The sequence below is a fragment of the Perissodus microlepis genome, chromosome 7, assembly GCF_051167445.1.
Source record: "Perissodus microlepis isolate ML-2025 ecotype Zambia chromosome 7, ASM5116744v1, whole genome shotgun sequence".
Classification (NCBI taxonomy): Eukaryota; Metazoa; Chordata; class Actinopteri; order Cichliformes; family Cichlidae; genus Perissodus; species Perissodus microlepis.
The window spans coordinates 26,593,387-26,613,651 of NC_140467.1; the positions used below are offsets into that span (position 1 = coordinate 26,593,387).

General features: G+C 38.6%; 1 protein-coding gene across 2 annotated transcripts; it reads right to left on the reverse strand.

Moving 5' to 3' along the window:
• Positions 1 to 1,816: 1,816 nt before the first annotated feature.
• gal (galanin/GMAP prepropeptide) lies at positions 1,817 to 7,711 on the reverse strand. 2 transcript variants are annotated; one of them, XM_084934416.1, is made up of 7 exons: positions 7,625 to 7,711; positions 7,459 to 7,539; positions 6,741 to 6,795; positions 6,255 to 6,326; positions 4,334 to 4,420; positions 3,184 to 3,255; positions 1,817 to 2,221 (listed from the first exon to the last, which is right to left on the reverse strand). In XM_084934416.1, the coding sequence occupies exons 2-7, from the start codon at positions 7,537 to 7,539 to the stop codon at positions 2,160 to 2,162; spliced, it is 429 nt and encodes a 142-aa protein (XP_084790542.1). In that variant the 5' UTR covers positions 7,625 to 7,711; the 3' UTR covers positions 1,817 to 2,159. The 2 variants fall into 2 exon arrangements, with proteins under 2 accessions (XP_084790542.1, XP_084790543.1); XM_084934417.1 differs by lacking the exon at positions 6,255 to 6,326.
• Between the last annotated feature and the right edge of the window lie 12,554 nt (positions 7,712 to 20,265).

Sequence of the window (20,265 nt, forward strand, 5' to 3'; positions counted from 1 at the left end):
GCTCCTGATGTCTCCCTTCGAGTCCCCTGCTCCGCTCACGTCTGACCTTGTATCTGCTCCTTTTCCTGGAATGACAGAGACAAATACACCTCCCTGTCCAGCCTTGATTATTTAATATTAACCTACTTCTGATTCTATTTATCTAGTTCGGGACATTCTGTTCAGACTCCCTTTGCCCAGAAAATATCCTTCTAACCATTATCTGGTGTGATGTGTAAGCATACAGCAAAAAAGACCCTCTGCACTTCTACGTCAATTACCCCTTACCCCTCTGCTGTACAGGCACTGCTGAAGTTCTTGGGCCTGTAGTAAATTTTTATCGTGATAACCTCCACAACGTGTGTAGCTTTGCTCTCAGGTCCAGAATGTACTGAATTTCTTTTTTAGCTGGGCTTGGACCTTCCTCCCAGTTTTCTTTAATCAGGTCCAACACACCTCTGCAGCTTCCTGCTGAACAGTAACTCAAAGCTAGTCAGCTATTATCTCTTCATGGGATGCCGACTTGAATCAGTGCCAGCTCCACACTCATGGCAGAAATGGTGCACAGTAGCACTGCTTCAGACCGAGTCAAGACCAAGACAAAGTCAAGACGAGACCAAGATTGAGACCGAGACAAAAAAGTCTTTAAACTGCAGCCAGATGCTGCTTCGGGTGTCAGGCATATTTATGTGTTTTTGCACTCGCACAGCCCTCCTCAGCCCTGTCTACTGTCTCACTCACTTACTGAGAGGACAGACACACGCTCCACTTGACTGTCGCGTCTCTCACCCTCTCTGTTTTTCACATACTGATATTATCCTATATCCTCGCATGTGATTGGCCACAATATGGAGGGATTGGAGCATAGCTGAGCCACTGTGTGAGAGCTGAGCAGCGAAAGGAAATTAAGTGAGGAGCCGGCTCTCGCTCAATGGGAGTCGACTCTTCTGACTCATTACAAAGCACTCTCTAAGCACGGCTCTTAGAGCGCATGACACATTATCGAACGTTACGTTGTGTGTCACGGATACTGTTGACTCCAAATCTCCCGACCACTATGTCGATCTGAGATAGCAAGACCGAGACAGCGAGACCAAGACAAGACCGAGGGATCCGAGACCAAGACAAGACCAAGACCACGTAAAAGTGGTCTCAAGACTGGTCTCGGGACCAAGACCGGGCTCGAGACATCCAACTCTAAAAGTGATATCCCGCTGCACTCTGGTGAAATGGCCCAATGAGGCCCATGGCAATGTGCTTAAACGGGACCTCGATTAAAAGTAGTGGGAACAAAGGCACTTTTGAAATACCTGGCTGGTTCACCAGCTGACGCTCCAGGCAGGACCACACCACTGATGCAGATCCTCTGGTCAATTATTGGCTGGGCGTAACTGGGCCATTATTCACTCCTGAGTTTTGTCATATCCTGTATGCCGTGCCACAAGGTTATTTGGCACCAACAACTGTTGTGTTCTTTTATTGTGTGAGTGTCAAGACTTACTTGCTACAGGTTGTCTCTAACCATCACAAAATGAGTGTAGGTCAGAGCTACGTCATTGCGCACTATTTGACCTTCAATTTTCAAGTCAAAGGCTGAGCATAGAGAGTCGTCATGAGACTAAGAAATCTCCTGTGGCGTGAGTAATTCTCAGGAAGGCCCCAGTGTCACCACTTAACACTGTGCAGACACTACATAGGTAAAACTATGAATTTAGATTTTTTAACATACATCAAAGAGGTGTAGGCATGTTTGTTACAAACTAATTGTAGCTAAAATGTAAGTGATAAACAGTGTAATTGACTGTTAGAAGGAAATAAATTCAAATTATTCAGTGAGTCTAGTGCCATTTATTTTATTTCACTCCATTCTCTGAAAACACATAATAGTATATTCTGGTGATAATATAGAGTTGTTTTATACAAAAGTACCAATTCTGTAGATCCACATATAGTCAGCACACAACTACTGGCTTTAAGAGGATATAAAATTTTGTTTACACAAGAGGAGAAAGATCTGATATTGAGGGTCAGTCAGTCAGATGGTACCAGAACAAATCTACCAACCTACCAGTGTGCTAGGAGCTACAATATTGTAACATTTAGGAGCTACAATACATTTATGGCAGTTGGAGTCCAGAGAAGAGTAGAAACACAACAATTATAACAGAGAAGCAAAAGCCTTAGGGATTGGCCAGTTCATCTGATGTGACAGAAGGAGGCAGGCTGTCCAAGGCTCCCATCTCTGTAATGTTGCACAAACAGAACAGACAGAACATCAATACTGAGACATAATAGGCAGAAAGTTGTTTTTCATTTGATCATACCTCTGTTTGTTTGCACTCAGCAGACACTCTATTAGATTCACCTTGCTAACTGCCTTAATTCTTTGTGGCATTGATTCATCAAGGTGCTGGAAATATTCTCCTGAGATTTTGGACATGACAAGAAAATTTTGACATGATTTTATCACATGAGGGATCTGGTGACTGTGGAGGCATTTGAGTTCAGTGAACTCATTGTCATGTTCAAGAAATCAGTTTGAGGTGAGTTTGTGAGATGGCACGCTATCCTGTTAGAGGATCAGTACACTGTTGGTAACATAGGGATGGACATGGTCATTAACAATATGCTCAGTTGGTACCATTCTGCCAAGACATACAGCCTGAACCTTCAGCACAAGGCTGGATGGATTCACATTTTCATGTTGTAGATGCAGAATTCAACAGGCCACCTTGTGCATCACTGAGTTCCTGCAATGTAACTGGCTGATTAGAAAAACTGCACTAGCAGTCAGTTGAACAGTCTCTGACATGGTAATAATACTATCAGTATACATGGCTATACAGGATCCCTGCCAGGTTTGATCTGATGATAAACTTGTATGTTTTATTGTATGATTAGATTAAACAATTTTCAATATTATCACACCTCTAGATGTCATAAAGTCAAATATGCAACATTACATTTTCACATTTAGTTTTGTGCATGGGGTAATTTGTGTGCTAATTCAATAGAAAATGAAGATTCTATCACTGAAAGAATATTTCCATGTTTAACAAATGGACCGATATATAGACCTGAAAAAGTTCGCTAATCCAACTTTGGTGTGCTTTTAAGAGTTTGTCGTTGCAGTGACTTCTGTATGCAGACCTGTATTATTTTGTTCATGAACTCCCCTCGCTTTCAAATAAGTGAGAAGCATACCTTTAAGTTTGAGGTATGACAAGAAGTCAATGACAGTGTGGATAATTTCTTCATCTGCTATTCTCAGGGCGCCTGTGGAGGTACAGCAAGAATGACAGGTTGAAATGGCAGGAACTCTGATATACACAGATCATACAGAAAAATGAAATTCTCTCAGATACTAAGGATTACGATACAAGTAGGAGTATTAGATTTAAACATGAGAAAACCGAACAAAGCATCAGTTGTGAACTCATGAACAAAGGTTAATGGGAATGAAACATGAAGGCTACTGAATTCCATACAAAGTAGATGTGTCTAAGCTTTCTTTAAAAAAAAACTAAAAAAAAACGTAAAAATGTAAAACATTTCACCTTCCAATGATCCTAGTTTGACTAGCCCTCACACTCTGTGATTATTGCTTTCAGACTTAGTCCATCGCAGTGGAAATGTTTAGCTGCTGAAAACCAGTGAAGATTTCTACAACAGTAATTTAAAGGCTTGATGAATGGAAAAGCTTTATGACACTTTATGACGCGGTGAAAGGAGAGAGATCACTTTTATTTTGGTATGCTTTAAAAGATGTCTTTTTTTTTTTTTTTTAGATTAAACGGTACAAGCACTGCTTGTCTTGTTTTTGCTGTTATTTGTTTTTGTTAGATTTCTTTATTCAGTGTTTAAGATAAATGATCATAAAACACATAAAACATTTCCAGAGTTTCCAAAATTATAAACTAGCATTTTTTTTTTTGTAAAAGACACAAAATATTAAATAATACATCAATAAATAATCTGGGGTATTATTTTGTTTGGGAACTTGAGGCTTTATTGCACTGTTTCCCTTTAAAATATATGTGGCTCCTCTTCTTTTGGGCTATTTAAAGGACTTTTTCACCTAAATGACTACAAGTTCCTATTTTCTTCAAGGCATTTTAGGTCTCCCCCTCTACCATCTCCTTCCTCAGTGTTCCTTATACATTAAAGGTAGCTAATCAACATGACAGCTATACATAAAACAGTAATAAAAGCAAAACATTCAGTATATCAAATTAAATTAACCAAGAAGATACATCATAAAATACCTTTTGATTATTGTTAAATAACACTCGAAATAAAATATCTTCTTTAAGAAGAAGAAAGATTGTCCTGTTTCTTTGTGAGACATACAGACCTGTTCTGAAGTCCTCCTCCTGGCCTATGTCCCTCTTCCCAGCCAGACCCGGCTTGTCTCCTAGTGTCGTGTGTCCATGTAGTCCATCTGGATAATGAGGAGTGATCGCAGTTGATGCGCTCATACAAACATCAGATGGCCCAACTAAGCATTTAATTAATTCATTCCCATTATCAGCTCAGTTACTAGAAATTCAGCAATTTTAACATTTTGGTAAATGTGATTTATGTGTAATTTTCATGTACTTACAATAATAATAATCCTTTTCAGCTGCTTCATTTTTTAATATACTGGCTGTGACATTTAATTTTCTGTTTGATTAAGGTGAAAATGACAATTGACAAAATAAAAATAATATGGAGTAAATGGTTAAAGTTTTGTGTATGTAACAGAAAATACGTACAAATATCCCACTGGTTTAGAGGCATCATACAACAGACACACACACATACACAGTGCACACCGCTACCTGATTCCTGTAAGAAGTTCTAAAGGACATTGTTCACACGTCACACAGTTTCAGCATGATATTTGGTTTGTAATTGTTTGGTTCACTTTCCAAACTCGTACAGACCACCCGCAGGGCTTGGCTCATGGAATTGCAGTAAGTAGAGGTTTGATGGAAGGAATAGAAAAAGCACACTTGTTGAACGGCAGTTTTAACAGACAAGTAAATGCACTGAAACAATAGTGATGATGAAAATCAACATAAAATAACAGGCAAGCAGAGGGTTTTACTTAGCCATGGTAGTGTGTTGTAGACTGTCGGTGTGTCTCCACATTTACATTTTAATTTGTTTTTTATGTGCCTAAAGAGCAGGTTGAGATAGCATGCGCAGAGTTCAGTGGCCTCCGGTTAAAATTGTAAATTAAAAATATTTGCATTTCCTTTTTTTCATTTGCTTTAATTACTAATCATACTCTTCCCAATTCCAATAATAACGGTAACTGTACTATTGTACTACATAGTATTCTTAAGCTAGACCAATAATTAAAAATGTTATTGTGATATTTTGAAATTAAAGAACAGACAGCAACCTGTCTGAGATTTGTAGTTTAACATGTGAGGCTCACATGAGTTGAATACATTATATTGGCTCATATTTGCATTTGAAGAATGGAAAACATGTACAGTATCAGGCCAGTTTGTCTCACTTTGCAACATTACTCACCAGTTACGTGTTGTTATAGTGAGCTCACATACTTCAGTGCTGTCATTTACTCTGAGTGGTTTTTACATGTGACAATTGTTTGACTCTAATTGGGGGCTTCGTCATTAGCTAAAGTAGTCCTTGAACTATTACCCCTTGTTCTCTTTCTGTGCTTTTAAAAGTCTAGCTAAAGTTTTACATGTGAGACCCCGGCATGAAAAAATAAGGTATTTTAATGATGTTTGCCATCCAGTGTAAAAAGGTCCTATTGGATCTACCTTGTGTTTTGATCTTTACATACAATTTTTTATCAGCAAATTGTTAATATAATAAATTGGTAGCATGACTTGAAAATATTTTTGATAATATTAAAAAATGTAAAACTTCTAAATTAAGTTACTGGGCTACCAGCTCTTTGTCAGCTGTACTGCTATTTCGGATATCACAGTGAAAACTCTGTGTTAGTCAGTGCTACATCTTCTCTGCAGTGAACGTGACGATAGTCTTCTAAGCGATCGTATTTTCTTCCCATTCTGTCAACACGATGCATCTGGAGTGTAATCCTCCAAAGTCTCAAAAATGCTGTATGCTAAACCTTCCTTAACTCATTCTTGAGGTCATCAGTGCATTACTTGGCTCAAAGCACAGACAGAATTGCAACATTTGTATACATAAGCAAAGAAACAAAAGCAGCTAAAAGGTGTGATGTTTAAACAGAGCAATTCCTGGTGACCCCAAGGCCCTGCAGCAGCTGTATGTTTCTATCTTACATTGAGTGACCAGCTCGTCTCTGCCTCTGGCACTGGGAGAATCCTTTATCTGAATTAGGTGATCAATACGACCTGAAACACAGGATGAGGCAGGAGCAACCTTTACCTGGGCTTCACACACACACACACACACACACACACACACACACACACACACACACACACACACACACGCACACGCACACACAAAGGGACAACATTCTTCAGGGTTCCTGCCCTGGAATGACTCAAACTCCAGCTGGTAAGAATATATACCTTGACACACAAAACTGGATACCCAACAGTCACTCATGATAATCTTTAAATAACACTAAATTAGCATTGGGCCATTTCACCACATACTATTAATGAGGCTTTTGTAAACAACGTTACTGGAACAACCACAAAACAATATGCGCTGGTGTGTGCATGTAAGCTTCTGTGTGTGTCTGTGCGTGCATGTGTGTGTGTGTGTGTGTGTGTGTGTGTGTGTGTGTATACACTTACGGGGCCCTAACAAGTAGCCAGCGCTGTTCAGAGTCCAGCCTCGCTTTTCTTTTGCCTGCAAGATATAAAGATGGATACAATAAGCAGCTAAAGGACAAGGAGACAGTTTTAATGAGTTTTTGATGTGTAAATCTAAAAGCATTTTTTCTTAAATGTAAAACATCCTTATTGTCATGGTCTGTAGGCTTGTCATATGCCTACAGGGAGTTTGTGTATTTTACTTTCCTAGTAAATTTCTGAATTTGTTTTTTTTTTCCTTGGTTTTCTTACATGTGGATTCTTAATGTGGGTTTATTTAGGGTCTCTTGGAAATCATGGAATCATGGGTTGGTTCCTTGAATTGAATTTAACCTCACCTGCATCTCTGTGTTACATGTTGTAGCGTCTGCTATTGGGAAGTTTGAGCTCTTGGATTTGGTCATGGTCTGTATGGTTTCATTGTGAATCTGTGATTTTAGCTTGTTTTGTCTTTATTCACTTGAAGATTTGAACTTTTTACTACTAATATACTCACATATACACATTTTATTTTTGTGATCGGCTGCTTAAAAATTTTGTTGTAAACTAAAATAGATTACTTTATAATGATATTTGATATCATTTTGACATTTCTATTAGTCTCTGTTGTCTTTATGTCTTTATTGGTACATTGATTCTTGGCACCTAAATTTAAGTGGGAGGTTAACATTAACGTTGTACTGAATTTTGAACTGCTTACCGCAACAACTAGCCCGATGGTCTCGGAAAGAGTTGCACAAAAGATGAGCGACATGCAAAATATCCCAAAGCCCCTCTGCATCTGAGAAAGAAAAAAACACAATATTAACATGACAACAAAACTATTTGAAAGCATGCCTTTAAAGGCTACAAAAACTGTAACTTACCTTTGATGTGACTTCCTTCAGTCTGGTTCACGTTGCAGTCAGCAGCAGAAGTTGCCTGGCGTGTGGAGCACTGGATGAAAAGCGGACTCCAGCCACCTTTTATTGTGATTTCAGCCCGACCCTCCTGCTCTCTTTTCACGTCAGCAGCCCCTCCTGCACACAGCATGGGCAGGTCACGAACAGAACGCATTATGAAATTCAATAATATCACATAATGCTATCATCAGATTTTCTTTGTTGCCCTCAGAGACTAGGCATTGAATTGCTGTATTTTTCTGTCCTAATCTGATATGCGACTGTGACTGCTTATTGCATGAGCTTCATGTACAGGCGGTCAAAAAAAAAAATCTACTTGCCAGTTTTTCAGGATTTGTTGTCATTTTTTTTTAATTTCATGAAAAAATTCATCTTTGTTGCTCTCACTGCTTTTAGGTCTGATTTTATGAAGCACTTAATTTTGACAAATTATATTTTAACAGAGCAGTAGTACCGATTTATTAAAAGTATAAAAATAATAACAACCTGCAACGGCGTTTACAGTCATACCATTTACAGTCCAAAGTAAAGTCACAACCCAAATGATTTACAAAGAGTGTAGTGAGCAGAAGTGTACGAGTAGACCACTTTTAAGGATGTTTCAGCCTTAGTGTGTCACAGTTATAATTTATATTTACCTCGGAGTCATTGAAAGACATGTCTCTTGCAAATAAGAATCTGTGTTTGCACTGTTGTTAAGTTACCCTGTAACAACAGTGTTCTGCAAAGCTCACCATATGTTGTTCATGCTCTGAAACCCGTGTAGATGTCATTTTTCTTTTATTATAATTTTATTTTGTAAAACTGTTATAAATAGTCTCCATCAAATCAATAAAGGAATATAACGTAAGGAAGAAGAAAGAAGATCAATAACACTGAAAATCTTTTTACACAATAATTCTTCATTTGGCTGCATCAGGGTTTGATTTAAGCACAGGTTCAGTTTTTCTTTATAGATCAAGGTAGCAGTTTATACACCCTGCAGCAGATACAGGAGCCATCCTTGCCTCTCTCTTTCTTTTTAAATGACCTTGCAAATGACGAAATGTCCATATTAAAGAACAGAAACAGACAAAAAGTTTACATGAAAAAGTATTTCATGTAAACTGATAATAACTTGATATGAAATTGACTCACTAAATTCACCATGTCAGGTTAGTTCAAAACATTATTATGCTTTTAAAACTTATTTTGCAGAATTTTTTTTTAATAGTAATTTTTAATTAAATAGTTGATTAATTACCTTTTGTTTGTTTTTTGCTGTTCACTAATGCAAAGGTGAAAGTGTACTTAGAGTATAGGAGTTTTTGTAAAGGTTTGTGACTTGAAGGTTTTCTCAGCTTTTTCCTGTCTAACATCTAACTGGAAATCCTTTCCAGATGTGGATAAGAATACACTCGATTTTTAAAAAACAAACTTAAACCATTCATCTCCTATATCCCTTTGAAACTCTTTGCATCCCACTGTTCTGAATTCATATATAAATGTGTCCTGTTTGTATTGTGCAGCAACACGTTGACAAGAAACTTCTTTTGTTAAATAGGGTAATATTTCTTTTTTAAGAAAATGCCCCGTTCATTCTCCTTATTCTCCTGGCCTTGGTCAGCAGTTAGAATAATTAAATATCAAATAATTAAATAGCTCAGCTGCTGGTAAAATCTCTGTGTATTAAATAAAATTCATAATGATGTCTGCATCAATCGATATTACTCATGTCATGGACATTTTTCATATTCTTAGTGTCAATTAATACAAAATATCCTACATGATCCAGTGTGATATATTTCTGCTCAGTTACAGCCAAAATATTCTTCAGTAAGCTGCTGTGCTATTTTGCTCATTGGACCTCTGTAAGGACCCACTGAAGCGCTGCAATTAGACTAATTTTTAAAGCATTCAATTTGTTTGCTTTGCAGAGATGTGCCTTGGGAAGAAAATAAACGGATGGGATTAAAATATATTTTGGGGTTTTTTTTAAATTAGTATCAGAGTAAGAATTCCTTCCAACGTGGAGTCTAAGCATCATCTCCACTGGGCCCCACTTGAAAAGAAACATTGTTTCAATTTCACAGTTTTAGTCTTTAATGTGTGCTAATCATTCTGGTTTTCATTGCTGTTTAAGGAAGACTAACCTGATCTTCTATCTCATTATACTACAAATAAGAAGGTACATATTAAATAACATCAAATTTTCTTACAGTTATGTGGAAGACAATCTAGGTATCTAGGCAATTTAGACAGTAGATATGCAGAGTTGTACACTGCCAAAACATGAAAAAAAATCCAGTATTACTATTTTGTAAGCACTGATCAAGACATAGACACACAGCATCTGGAGTGTGCTTTGGTGCATTGGTAGCTGAGATGTAGATCCTTTGTGTTGCAGGGTGAGGCCTTGGTCTTGTGCCACATCCTGTGGGTGCTTGTTCTGATTAATATCTGGGAAGTTTGGGGCAGGATTAATGCCTTGAACTTGGAAAAAAATTCTTGAAGTGGAACTTTTATTTGTTTGAGATGTTTCAGTGATTAATACCATCTGTATATGAATGTTTACTATACCTCTTGGCTAGCTTGGGAACACTCTGGTATTCCCCTACAAAAGCTGGGAAGAGTGCCTGAGGAGAGAGAGAAAGCAGTAGGGATCTCACACACTATTACACATCAAACTCTGGATGGGACCTTCCTGGAATTGAGACAGGTTGCACCTTTTAAGGTCAATAGTATCAGGCAAAATCATCAGTATTACCAGAATCGGGGCACCTGGTGATTATGATGGAGCAGAAACACAGTGGGACATGATCAAAGGAGAAATGGAAGGGAATCTAACATGTCAAATCAAAAGGGAAACAACACTGAAAGAACAGAATATAGTGAGTATGTTAAAGTGAGAGGGTGAGCAAAAGGGGGGAAAAAAACATGAAAAAGATGTTTTAGGATTTACATACTGGACTGCGCCATTGTTTCAGTCAGGAAATAATGTGCTCTTTATGTAGAGAACTCAAGTTCATAGATAGTCAGGTCCCTAGCATGGAAATAAAAGTATGAAGGTCTTATTGCATCTGTTTCATTTATTATTTTAGTAAGTGAATTGTCTTTTGAGGACCCTAACATGCTCAAAAACTAATGAAATTTTGCACATACGTCAGGTCTGGTGAAAATTTATGTATTTTATTGGTTTGGCACATGGACGATTCAAAATGGCTCCCGAGCCATAATGAAGCTATAATGAAGTGTTACAGATTACACATGTGCAACATGCAAATGACAGACAAAAACATGTGTATGGCCTTATTTACCCAAACGCAACAGGAAGTCAGACATTTTGAATTGAAAATGGCTATTTTATCATTTCCATGCTTTTGCAAACTGCTCTTAGGGATTTTCTCAACACAGTCTAACTAACACAATCAGAAGCAGAAGAACATCATATGAAGAAGGCCCTGAGTTAATGTGGTTATCCCAGCTGGATATTTGGATTGGCTGGGAAGGCACCTAAAGAAAGCTCCAGCTGAGCCAGGAGAGAAGGACAACTGCCGCCTCGGCGAAAACCCTTAGTGATCCCGTATGTGTCAGGAGTATCGGAACAGCTGATGCATTCTTTCCAGCTCCATAGCTCTCTTCAATAAATGTTGCAAACTGACTCCACAGCGCCACGTAAAATCTTTTAGAAAGCAGCCCCTGTATTATGTTTGATCCGAGTCTGAAATTTGGCAGCCTTCTGTAATATCTTAAGATGCACAAAAAAGTCTCTTGGACTCATATCCTAAATCCAACAGGTAATCAGGCATTTTGAATTTAATGTGTACATTTCGCGGCATTGTTAAAGCCTTAGGCTTTAAAAACAGGCACAATTCTGTCATAGAAATCAGTGGACGAACACATAGTGGAAAACTTTTCTAAGGTCAGATTAATTGAAATTTGAAATTCTTTGGAGAAAGACTGCATGCCAAATCTTCTGGAATGAAGAGGAGTGGGACCATCTGCATGACTAGGTGGTTGATTATATATAGCTGTGGCCATGGAAGTGATTGGAAAACCTGAATTAAATAATTTGGATGGGTGAGTGAATACTTTTTGTAATAGCGTGTCTTGGCTTTATTATACACTACCAGTCAAAGGTTTCTCGTTCAATGTTTTGTCTTTATTTTTACTACTTTCTACATTGTAGATACAAACAGAAGACATCAAATATGTGAAGCAAGATATATGGAATTATGTAGCAAAGAAAACATTGATAAATAACTCTAAATATGTTTTATATTTTAGATTCCTGAAAGTAGCCACCCCCTGCTTTGTTGACAGCACTACAAACCCTTGGCCTTCTCTCAGTGAGCTTCATGATGGAGTCACCTGAAATGGTTTTCACGACACAGGTGTGTCTTGTCAGCGTTCATTTGTGGAATGTCTTGCCTTCTTAATGGGGTTGGGACCATCAGTTGTGTTGTGCAGAAGTCAGCTGACAGGCTTATTTGACAACTGTTAGAATTCATATTATGACAAGAACCAATCAGCAAAGTAAAGAGAAATGACAGCCCATCATTACTTGAAGAACTGAAGGTCAGTCAGTCTGGAAAATTGCTAAAACTTTGAATGTGTCCCCAAGTGCAGTCACAAAAACCATTAAGCTGTACAACAAAACTGGCTCACATGTGGACCACTCCAGGAAAAGGAAGACCAAGAGTCACCCCTGCTGCTGAGGATAAATTCATCTGAGTCGCCAGCCTCAGAAATCACAAGTTAACAGCACCTCAGGTTAGAGCCCAGATAAATGCCACACAGAGTTCCAGGAGAAGACTCATCTCTACATCCACTCTTCAGAGGAGACTGCACGAATCAGGCCTTTAGGGTCAAATAGCTGCTAAGAAACCACTACTAAGCAAAAGCAACAAGCAGAAGAGATTTGTTTGGGCCCAGAAACACAAGGAATGGACATTAGACCAGTGGAAATCTGTGCTTTGGTCTGATGAGTCCAAATTTGAGATCTTTGGTTCCACTCGCCGTGTCTTTGTGCAACACAGAAAAGGTGAACAGATATTCTCTACATGCACGGTTCCCACAGTGAAGCATGGAGGAGGAGGTGTGATGGTGCTTTGCTGGTGACAATGTTGGTGGATTTATTCAAAATTGAACGCACACTGAACCAGCGTGGCTACCGCAGAATCCTGCAGCGACATGCCATCCCAACTAGTTTGCATTTAGTTGTATCATCATTTATTTTTGAACAGAACAATGACCCCAAACACTGTTTAAGGGCTATTTGACCAAGAAGGAGAGTGATAGAGTGCTGCGCGAGATGGCCTGGCCTCCACAGTCACCTGACCTAAAACCGATCAAGATGGTTTGGGATGAGATGGACCGCCGAGTGAAGGCAAAAGGGCCGACAAGTGCTCAGCGTCTCTGGGAACTCCTTCAAGACTGTTGGAAAACCATTTCAAGTGATGACCTCATGAAGCTCATCGAGAGAATGCCAAGAGTGTGCAAAGCAGTAATCAAAGCTATGTGTTCATTCATAGTCAGAGGAGGGAAATAACAAATAATAATAAAGTACAAATAATTCTCAGTTATCTGTATTTTACTTGAGTAGTTTTTTTTTCTGACTACTTTTTACTTTTACTCCCTACATTTTTGAACAAATATCTGCACTTTCTATCCTCACATTTACAAAACAGGCTTGTAATTTTTGGTTTAATGCCTTTAGGTCAAGTTATTATTTCACGTCACGTCACTACTGGCTGACCTTTCAATTTCAGATTAAAATAAATTAGTTACTCATTGAGAAAAATTATGTAACTTTTTAAAGAATTCTTTACCATAACATTGTAATAGTTAGTAGTTGCACTTGCAAGAATTTGGAGGAAATGAGGTATCTTGACATGTCATTTAAATAAACATGGAACATTTCAAGGTCTTGACTCTGAGTCTGACTCTAAGTCTTATATTTCAAGTTTATATTAAAGCTGGTACGATGATGGTCAACAGAGAGGAGGCCTGGATGCCACATTATTGTAGAGATGGATAGACTGAGATACAGTTGGTCTTCAAGCTAGTCCTCTGAACCAACTCTTCCTGTTCTGCTTTGTCTCAATATTGTCTTACTGTTGTCAATACAGACTACTGCTGTGACGGTCTGAATTAAGTTAGTCAGTCAGTTATGAGTAGATCTCTATACTGTAAACTATTTACCTGGCTGCATTCATATTGACCTGTCGTCAAACAGGGCCTGGTGTTATATTGTGTGAGATTTTTTTCTTTTAAATATAGCTACAACGTTGTCATCCCTATTTCTTTCAATTTTGTGTCCAAGGAATTAGAAGACATGAGTCACCCATCATTTCTGGTAATTTTAAAAAAGTGGTCTTGAGCAACAGTTCTTCAGGTTTTCTGGAAGAATAACCTCCATCCACCCCCATTCGTTTTCAACTCTGTCCTTATACCTGACCATTTTCAGGGATGTATTTATTTATTTATTTTGCTTGTTGAGCAACTTGTGAATGAGCACATTTCTTCAGCTTCTGGTATAACTAGTGGCACCAAGATAACCACGTCATTGTTAACTGGAGAACATTTGTAGTATAATGCAAGTCTTTGTTGTGGTACTGTTGGTTCATGTCTGTTATTGTCAGTAGTTATGACAATAGTAGTAATACCTAATGTTTCTGTTTGCGCCACCCTTTATCTTATTTCCATGTTTATTGCTTTGTCCTGCAACAGTGTCACCCGACTTCACATTTCAAATGTTTTGCAAGAAACATTAATTCACAGATATTCTCATGGAAAATGTAGAAAAATACAAACATGACAAATGACAAGAATACAAACAAAGAAATTGCTAAGCAAGGAGAAAAAACACATAAGGACAGCAGTGTGATTTGAAGGGTACTTTATAGGCATGTAGCAGACCCCATTATAACCAACCCAGGAAAAGGAAAGTGAGGAAAAGACATTTTATTTCTTCCCTAATTCCCAATTATAAAGTGATAAGAGCTCAGGGGTGGGGGGCAACAGTGATCCAGTTTCATCTGCTTTGATATCTGTCTATGCTGTCCTCAGCATCAAAGGAGACCCAGCAGCAGTAGCAGAAGAAAAAAGAACAGACCTCTGTTTTTTGAGAATGAACAAAGGTCTTGCTGTGACAAATAAGACAAGAATGTGACTAGCTATTACGGCACCATTGACAGGTCCAGGAAAAGGTAGTTGGAGAGAGGGCCACAATAGGACAGCCTCAGCATGATACAAAGACATGAACTGCAGAGCAAGTCACTCTACACTGGTTTTCATCCTGTAATTTGGAGTCTTAAAGGGAACGAGCCTTACCACATTAAAGTGTTTCAAAGTAGTTTTCAAGGCTTATTAGTGTCATGAAATAACTTCCCTTAAACCACATCTAATATTTAGTAAAGCATTAAAATATTGTTTCACTTGGCCATCTCTCTTTCTCTCTCTCTCTCTCTCTCTCTCTCTCTCTCTCTACATATATGTAGAGAGAGAGAGAGAGAGAGAGAGAGAGAGAGAGAATGAAAAGCTTCAGAAACTATAGATCAGTAATGCTTTTGTCTCTGCCGGTCTAAAAATAGGGCTCTGCTGGAAGCTTTGTTACTCACCTACACATGTTATCAGCATTTAGAGAGGCTGGGACCATCCTGGGATACACAACAATACCACACTTGAAATCCAGCAGATAGCTTAAGATTTAGTTACACACAGAAACAGCAGAAACCTCAGATTGAAATTCTATTTCTGTTGGATGACGAACATCTGTCACCAAGCAGTTTTATGCTCAGCCAGATCAAGGCCAAATCAGGACAGGTGCTGAATAATTTCTTCTTTCATTCATCTTGCCTCTGTTACACATGATAAGAATGCACCATATACACTCACACTCATCTCACCAGTCATTCAAATGGTACTGACCCAATGCATTTAGTCATGTAGACATGGTCATGGACTGCCTGTATCATGATTTGTAGTAATAATAATTGTAATTTTCTAATAATAATAATAATTATTATTCCAATAATTCCAGACCCAGGAAGCAGACACAGATAGCAAAAGTGAGTGAAAAGTGTTCACTTATTTAATTGGCTGTGTGTGTGTGTGTGTGTGTGTGTGTGTGTGTGTGTGTGTGTGTGTGTGTGTGTGTGTGTGTGTGTGTGTGTGTGTGTGCGTGACAGAGAGAGAGAGACTCTGGTCAGGCAGGAGTGGGGAAAACAATGGAGGTAGAGTGAGTCTGTGGAGAAGGAGCGAGAGCGTTAGTCTAAGGATCATTAAGCAGTTGGGCTGGAATGGATTGCCATGAATTTGTACACCCTTAATATCTGCATATCTTCTACAGAGAAAAAAATGCAGTTTTACAGTTTGATAAGAGGGGCACCTGAAATTCAACCATATATATTTAATTTGTTTTATATACTGGGATATTTATAACTGAGCTATTTGTATATATTTTGTTACATTTTGTAACATTTTGTAACTTTTTAATATACTGTATTATTTCATTTAGTTTATTCAGTTATTGTTCTTACTGTCTTGGAGCAACTGTGACCACATAACTTCCTCGGAGATAAATAAAGTTTTCTGATTCTGATTTCATTTTCATAAACTGTATTCATTATCTTACTTCAGGTTTAGAGGGGAACAGAAATGGAAGATACTTGCAGGGGGAAGCAGACGTTGACCGGGAGGAGCTGAGGTGTGGGCAGGCAGGTGAGGGTTTGGTGAAGAGCATCTTCCAGAGCTGTATCAGGAGTGTGAGTGGTGAACAGGAAATCCAACAGGCTGAACAGGTAGATCTTTGAAAGCTTTGCCACTAGTGATGGGATTTCCGGTTCTTTTTAGTGAACCGGCTCTTTCGGCTCGGCTCACTAAAAAGAGCCGGCTCTTTCGGCTCCGAACCGGCTCTTCAGGTTGTTTTGTTGCTTTAATTAATTTATTATTAACAATAATATAAAATTATGCACAAAAGGAATTACTAATGTAAAAAAAAGTGGTTTTATTTATATATGTTTATATATAAATATATGCGGTGCCCCCTAGAGACAAAGCACGTACAAACTCCAAAACACATTTCTAGCGTTAACTGAATTTCCAAAACAGAGCTACCTAGATCACTTAAATTACACAATTGAAAGCATATGTGTATTGTTTGTGTATTTATACACAAGCACTCATATATATTCAAATAATTTAAAAAAAAATGTTCATTTACCTGTTACTACCACACACCAAATCCGGTCGTTGCTAATTGCTGGCTTGTGTAGCCACTAGGCAGTGTTGGTCAAGTTACTTGAAAAAAGTAATCAGTAACTAATTACTGATTACTTCCCCAAAAAAGTAATCCCGTTACTTTACTGATTACTTATTTTCAAAAGTAATTAATTACTTAGTTACTTAGTTACTTTTAAAAACACGATTTACAACCCGAATAGGTGATAAAGCAATAGATCTTTCAGCCCAATTCTACTTTTTCTGCATAATCCATCATACAAAATGTAATCAAATGGAAAAGTCTCTTTTTAAAACTTGTTTTATCAGTTTTAATCTTTTAACTTTATGCATCAAGCAAAAATTAAATTATATGCACCATTCTCTGATTTGAATAAATTTGTTTAACATTTAAACCTATTTTCTGCACATTCCAGCACATAAAATAAAATATTTTTTGTGTTTACACTCAGTCTTTCAAATAGATGCAAGTAAAACACAGCAGAAAATAAATAAAATCAAAGACTAGCAGTCCTTTTGCTCTATTTTCACCTGTATAGCAGGAGTAGGGTAGACGGAGGTGTGCTCTGGTGCAGGTGTGCCGCAGCGGTCAGTGGAAGGATACGGCAGCTTCTCTGTGAGTTTCCCATTACGTTGTAGCGCACTCGGAGCTTGTTTAGGGGTTTTTTTGCTGTAAAAAGAAGTTTTCTTCCCACGCACAACGGACGCTAATGTTTTTGTCACTTTTTATGGAATCAAACTCAAAGTAAGGTCAGTACTTCCACGCCTTAAACGCTGCAGGGTCATACTCTCTCCCACACTCGATATATGATCCATTGTTGATCTGCACACAGCTATTGTCACGAACGTCGCACTCGCTTACGTCACTGTCATGAGACACTCTTGCAAAAAAATCACAGTTTTAGTAACGCAGTAACACGGCGTTTCTACGGGAAAGTAACGGTAATCTAATTACCGTTTTTGCAATAGTAATCCCTTACTTTACTCGTTACTTGAGAAAAGTAATCAGATTACAGTAACGCGTTACTGCCCATCTCTGCCTCTAGGTAACAAAACCTCAACACTGCGCCTAGCATCCTGGAGCACTTCTGTTGTCTTTTGTTTTGGAGTTTTTACGTGTTTTGGAGTTTGTATGTGCTTTGTCTGAAGGGGCCACCATAAATATACTTTATTTATTCGCTCCACATAAAATGTAATAAATAAATCACATAATACAAAAACCAACTAGTCACAGTTAAACTTTTAACTATTTAAATTTTCAGCTTTTTCCTTTTAAACAAATTTAAAGTGAAACTACACAAAACGCTGCAAACCACAACACAATTAAATATAAATTAAAATATGAAAACAAAAAGAACCTGCATGAATAAACTTTCCGAATCCTTTATCATCTGCAACTGAAAATAGTTGTGGATGATTACTATACCTTTCTAATGTGACGTTGTTGTCCCTGGCTCTCTTTCTCTCTCTCTCCCTCCTGCTCTGTTCCTGTGCTACCGTGAGTGTAACTACCGCCCCTCCCCCCTCTTCCCAGCGTAAAGCACAAGGCTCGCGTGCCGAGTGATGCGGAAAAAAAGTGCGAGAGAGAGAGGGTGAGAGAAGGAAAAAAAAAAAAACACGGCTCGCGATAAGGAGCCGGCTCGCGTCGTTCACGTCAAAGATCTGGCTCTAAGAGCCATTTCGTTCGCGACCGACACATCACTATTTGCCACAGGAACAGGGCCAGGGCTGGACATGAAAAGAACATTAGTTACCACACCTTGTTTTTTCAAAAAGGTTAATGGACTAAAGGTAAGGCAGAATTACCCAATTGGAGACAATGTTGGGGCAATGTAATGTGCTCCTTCACCATACCAGACCCTAAATACGTATCCTCTTTGGTGGAAGAACGACTAAAGTCGACAACGGCCAAAGGGGAAAACCCCAGAGCAACCTACAAGGAAAAAATTGCCATTGGGCCACTTGCCCTAAACTCTAACATCCTGCAGTTCAAAGCCAGTATAATATTGTTGAAGAGGTGATTTAAATGACTTTGAACCTAGGATGGCTTGTTGGTGCTGGAAGGGTGGTCAGAGTATTTTAGAAACAGTTGATCTGCTGGGATTTTCCTACACAAGGGAGCCCATCTCTAAGGTTTACAGAGAATAATCTGAAAAAGAAAATATCCAATGAGTGACCGTTCTCTGGGTGAAAATGGCTTGTTGATGCCAGAGGTCATAGCAGAATAGCCTGACTGCTTTGATCTGAAAGGAAAACAGTAGTATATCTGTGGTATAAACGACCCAAGGCATACAGCATTTTAGGCACATGAACATGTTATTTACATTGTTACAGAACATTTTCCTGCTTGTGCAGTTCTAGTTGTCTCGCTCCAGTGCAGTACACATCTCTGTTGCCAGGTCCCGGCATCCTACGCATACAGGGGAGGCATGTTTAGATAATGAGAACAGCTGTGTGGGTCAGCCTCCTCTGACATCATACTCTGAACCAACCACTCCCAGCCCTTGTGTGCAGCTGAGCCACCAACCAACTGTCACAATCACCTTACAACCAACATATGTCAAAGAGTATCTCTAAACTCACAACACACTGAGCTTTAAAGCAGATGGGCTACAGCAGAGAAGACCACACTGGGTGCAGGTAATGGTGTGGGAGTTATTTTCCCGGCACACTTTGGACTCCTTTGTACCAAATGAATGTCATTTAAACTACTAATACTCCTTAGTGGAGGTGCAGAAACATAACTTTAATAATTATAGTGGCTCTCTACAAGCTCATTTAGGACACTGATGTCTCATACCCACACAAGATTTTTATAACATTACAGATAGGCTACACTGGATGGTGGAGACAGCTCCATGTATTTAAAAAAAAATATTGGTGCAATGCTCTTTTGATAGATGTCACTGTAGAGAGAGTTTAGAGCTGCATGGATGGGGAAATGGGTGTAGGAGAGTAGGGACCTCAACCTATCGCTTGATTTCTTATCCACTACTTTAAATCTGTTCAATGATATCTACACACAATTTTGGGTGCCAGACTTTGTTCCCCTTTGACAACACGTTTTTAGCAAATCCAGAATAGTCCTTTACCACCATTTGCCTTGTGACAAATAAAAGATCAGTGGAAGCAGATTTAGAGGATGTGGATTGGGAAGTGCACTCCCTAACACTCAAGCACCACACAGTCTCCCAACACCCTGCTCATTGTCTCTGTGGTTATTATCCGCTTGCTTCCACAACACTTCGCCCCCTCAACCATTCTGTCCTGAGGAGACACAATGTTAAGCAGCTTTCTTCACAGCAACGGTTTATTCAGGACATGTGAATAAACACACTAAGTCACTTTAAAATGTACAGATTAAAAAATGTGTTTATCAGTCT

Excerpts from the sequence above, each read along its gene's own strand:
- gal (XM_084934416.1), bottom strand. The coding sequence starts at position 7,539 with ATGCAGAGGGGCTTTGGGATATTTTGCATGTCGCTCATCTTTTGTGCA. Across the intron at positions 6,796-7,458 it reads CCATCGGGCTAGTTGTTGCG|GCAAAAGAAAAGCGAGGCTG; the intron begins GTAAGCAGTTCA and ends TATATCTTGCAG. Across the intron at positions 4,421-6,254 it reads AGACGAGCTGGTCACTCAAT|ATGGACTACATGGACACACG; the intron begins GTAAGATAGAAA and ends CTCATTATCCAG.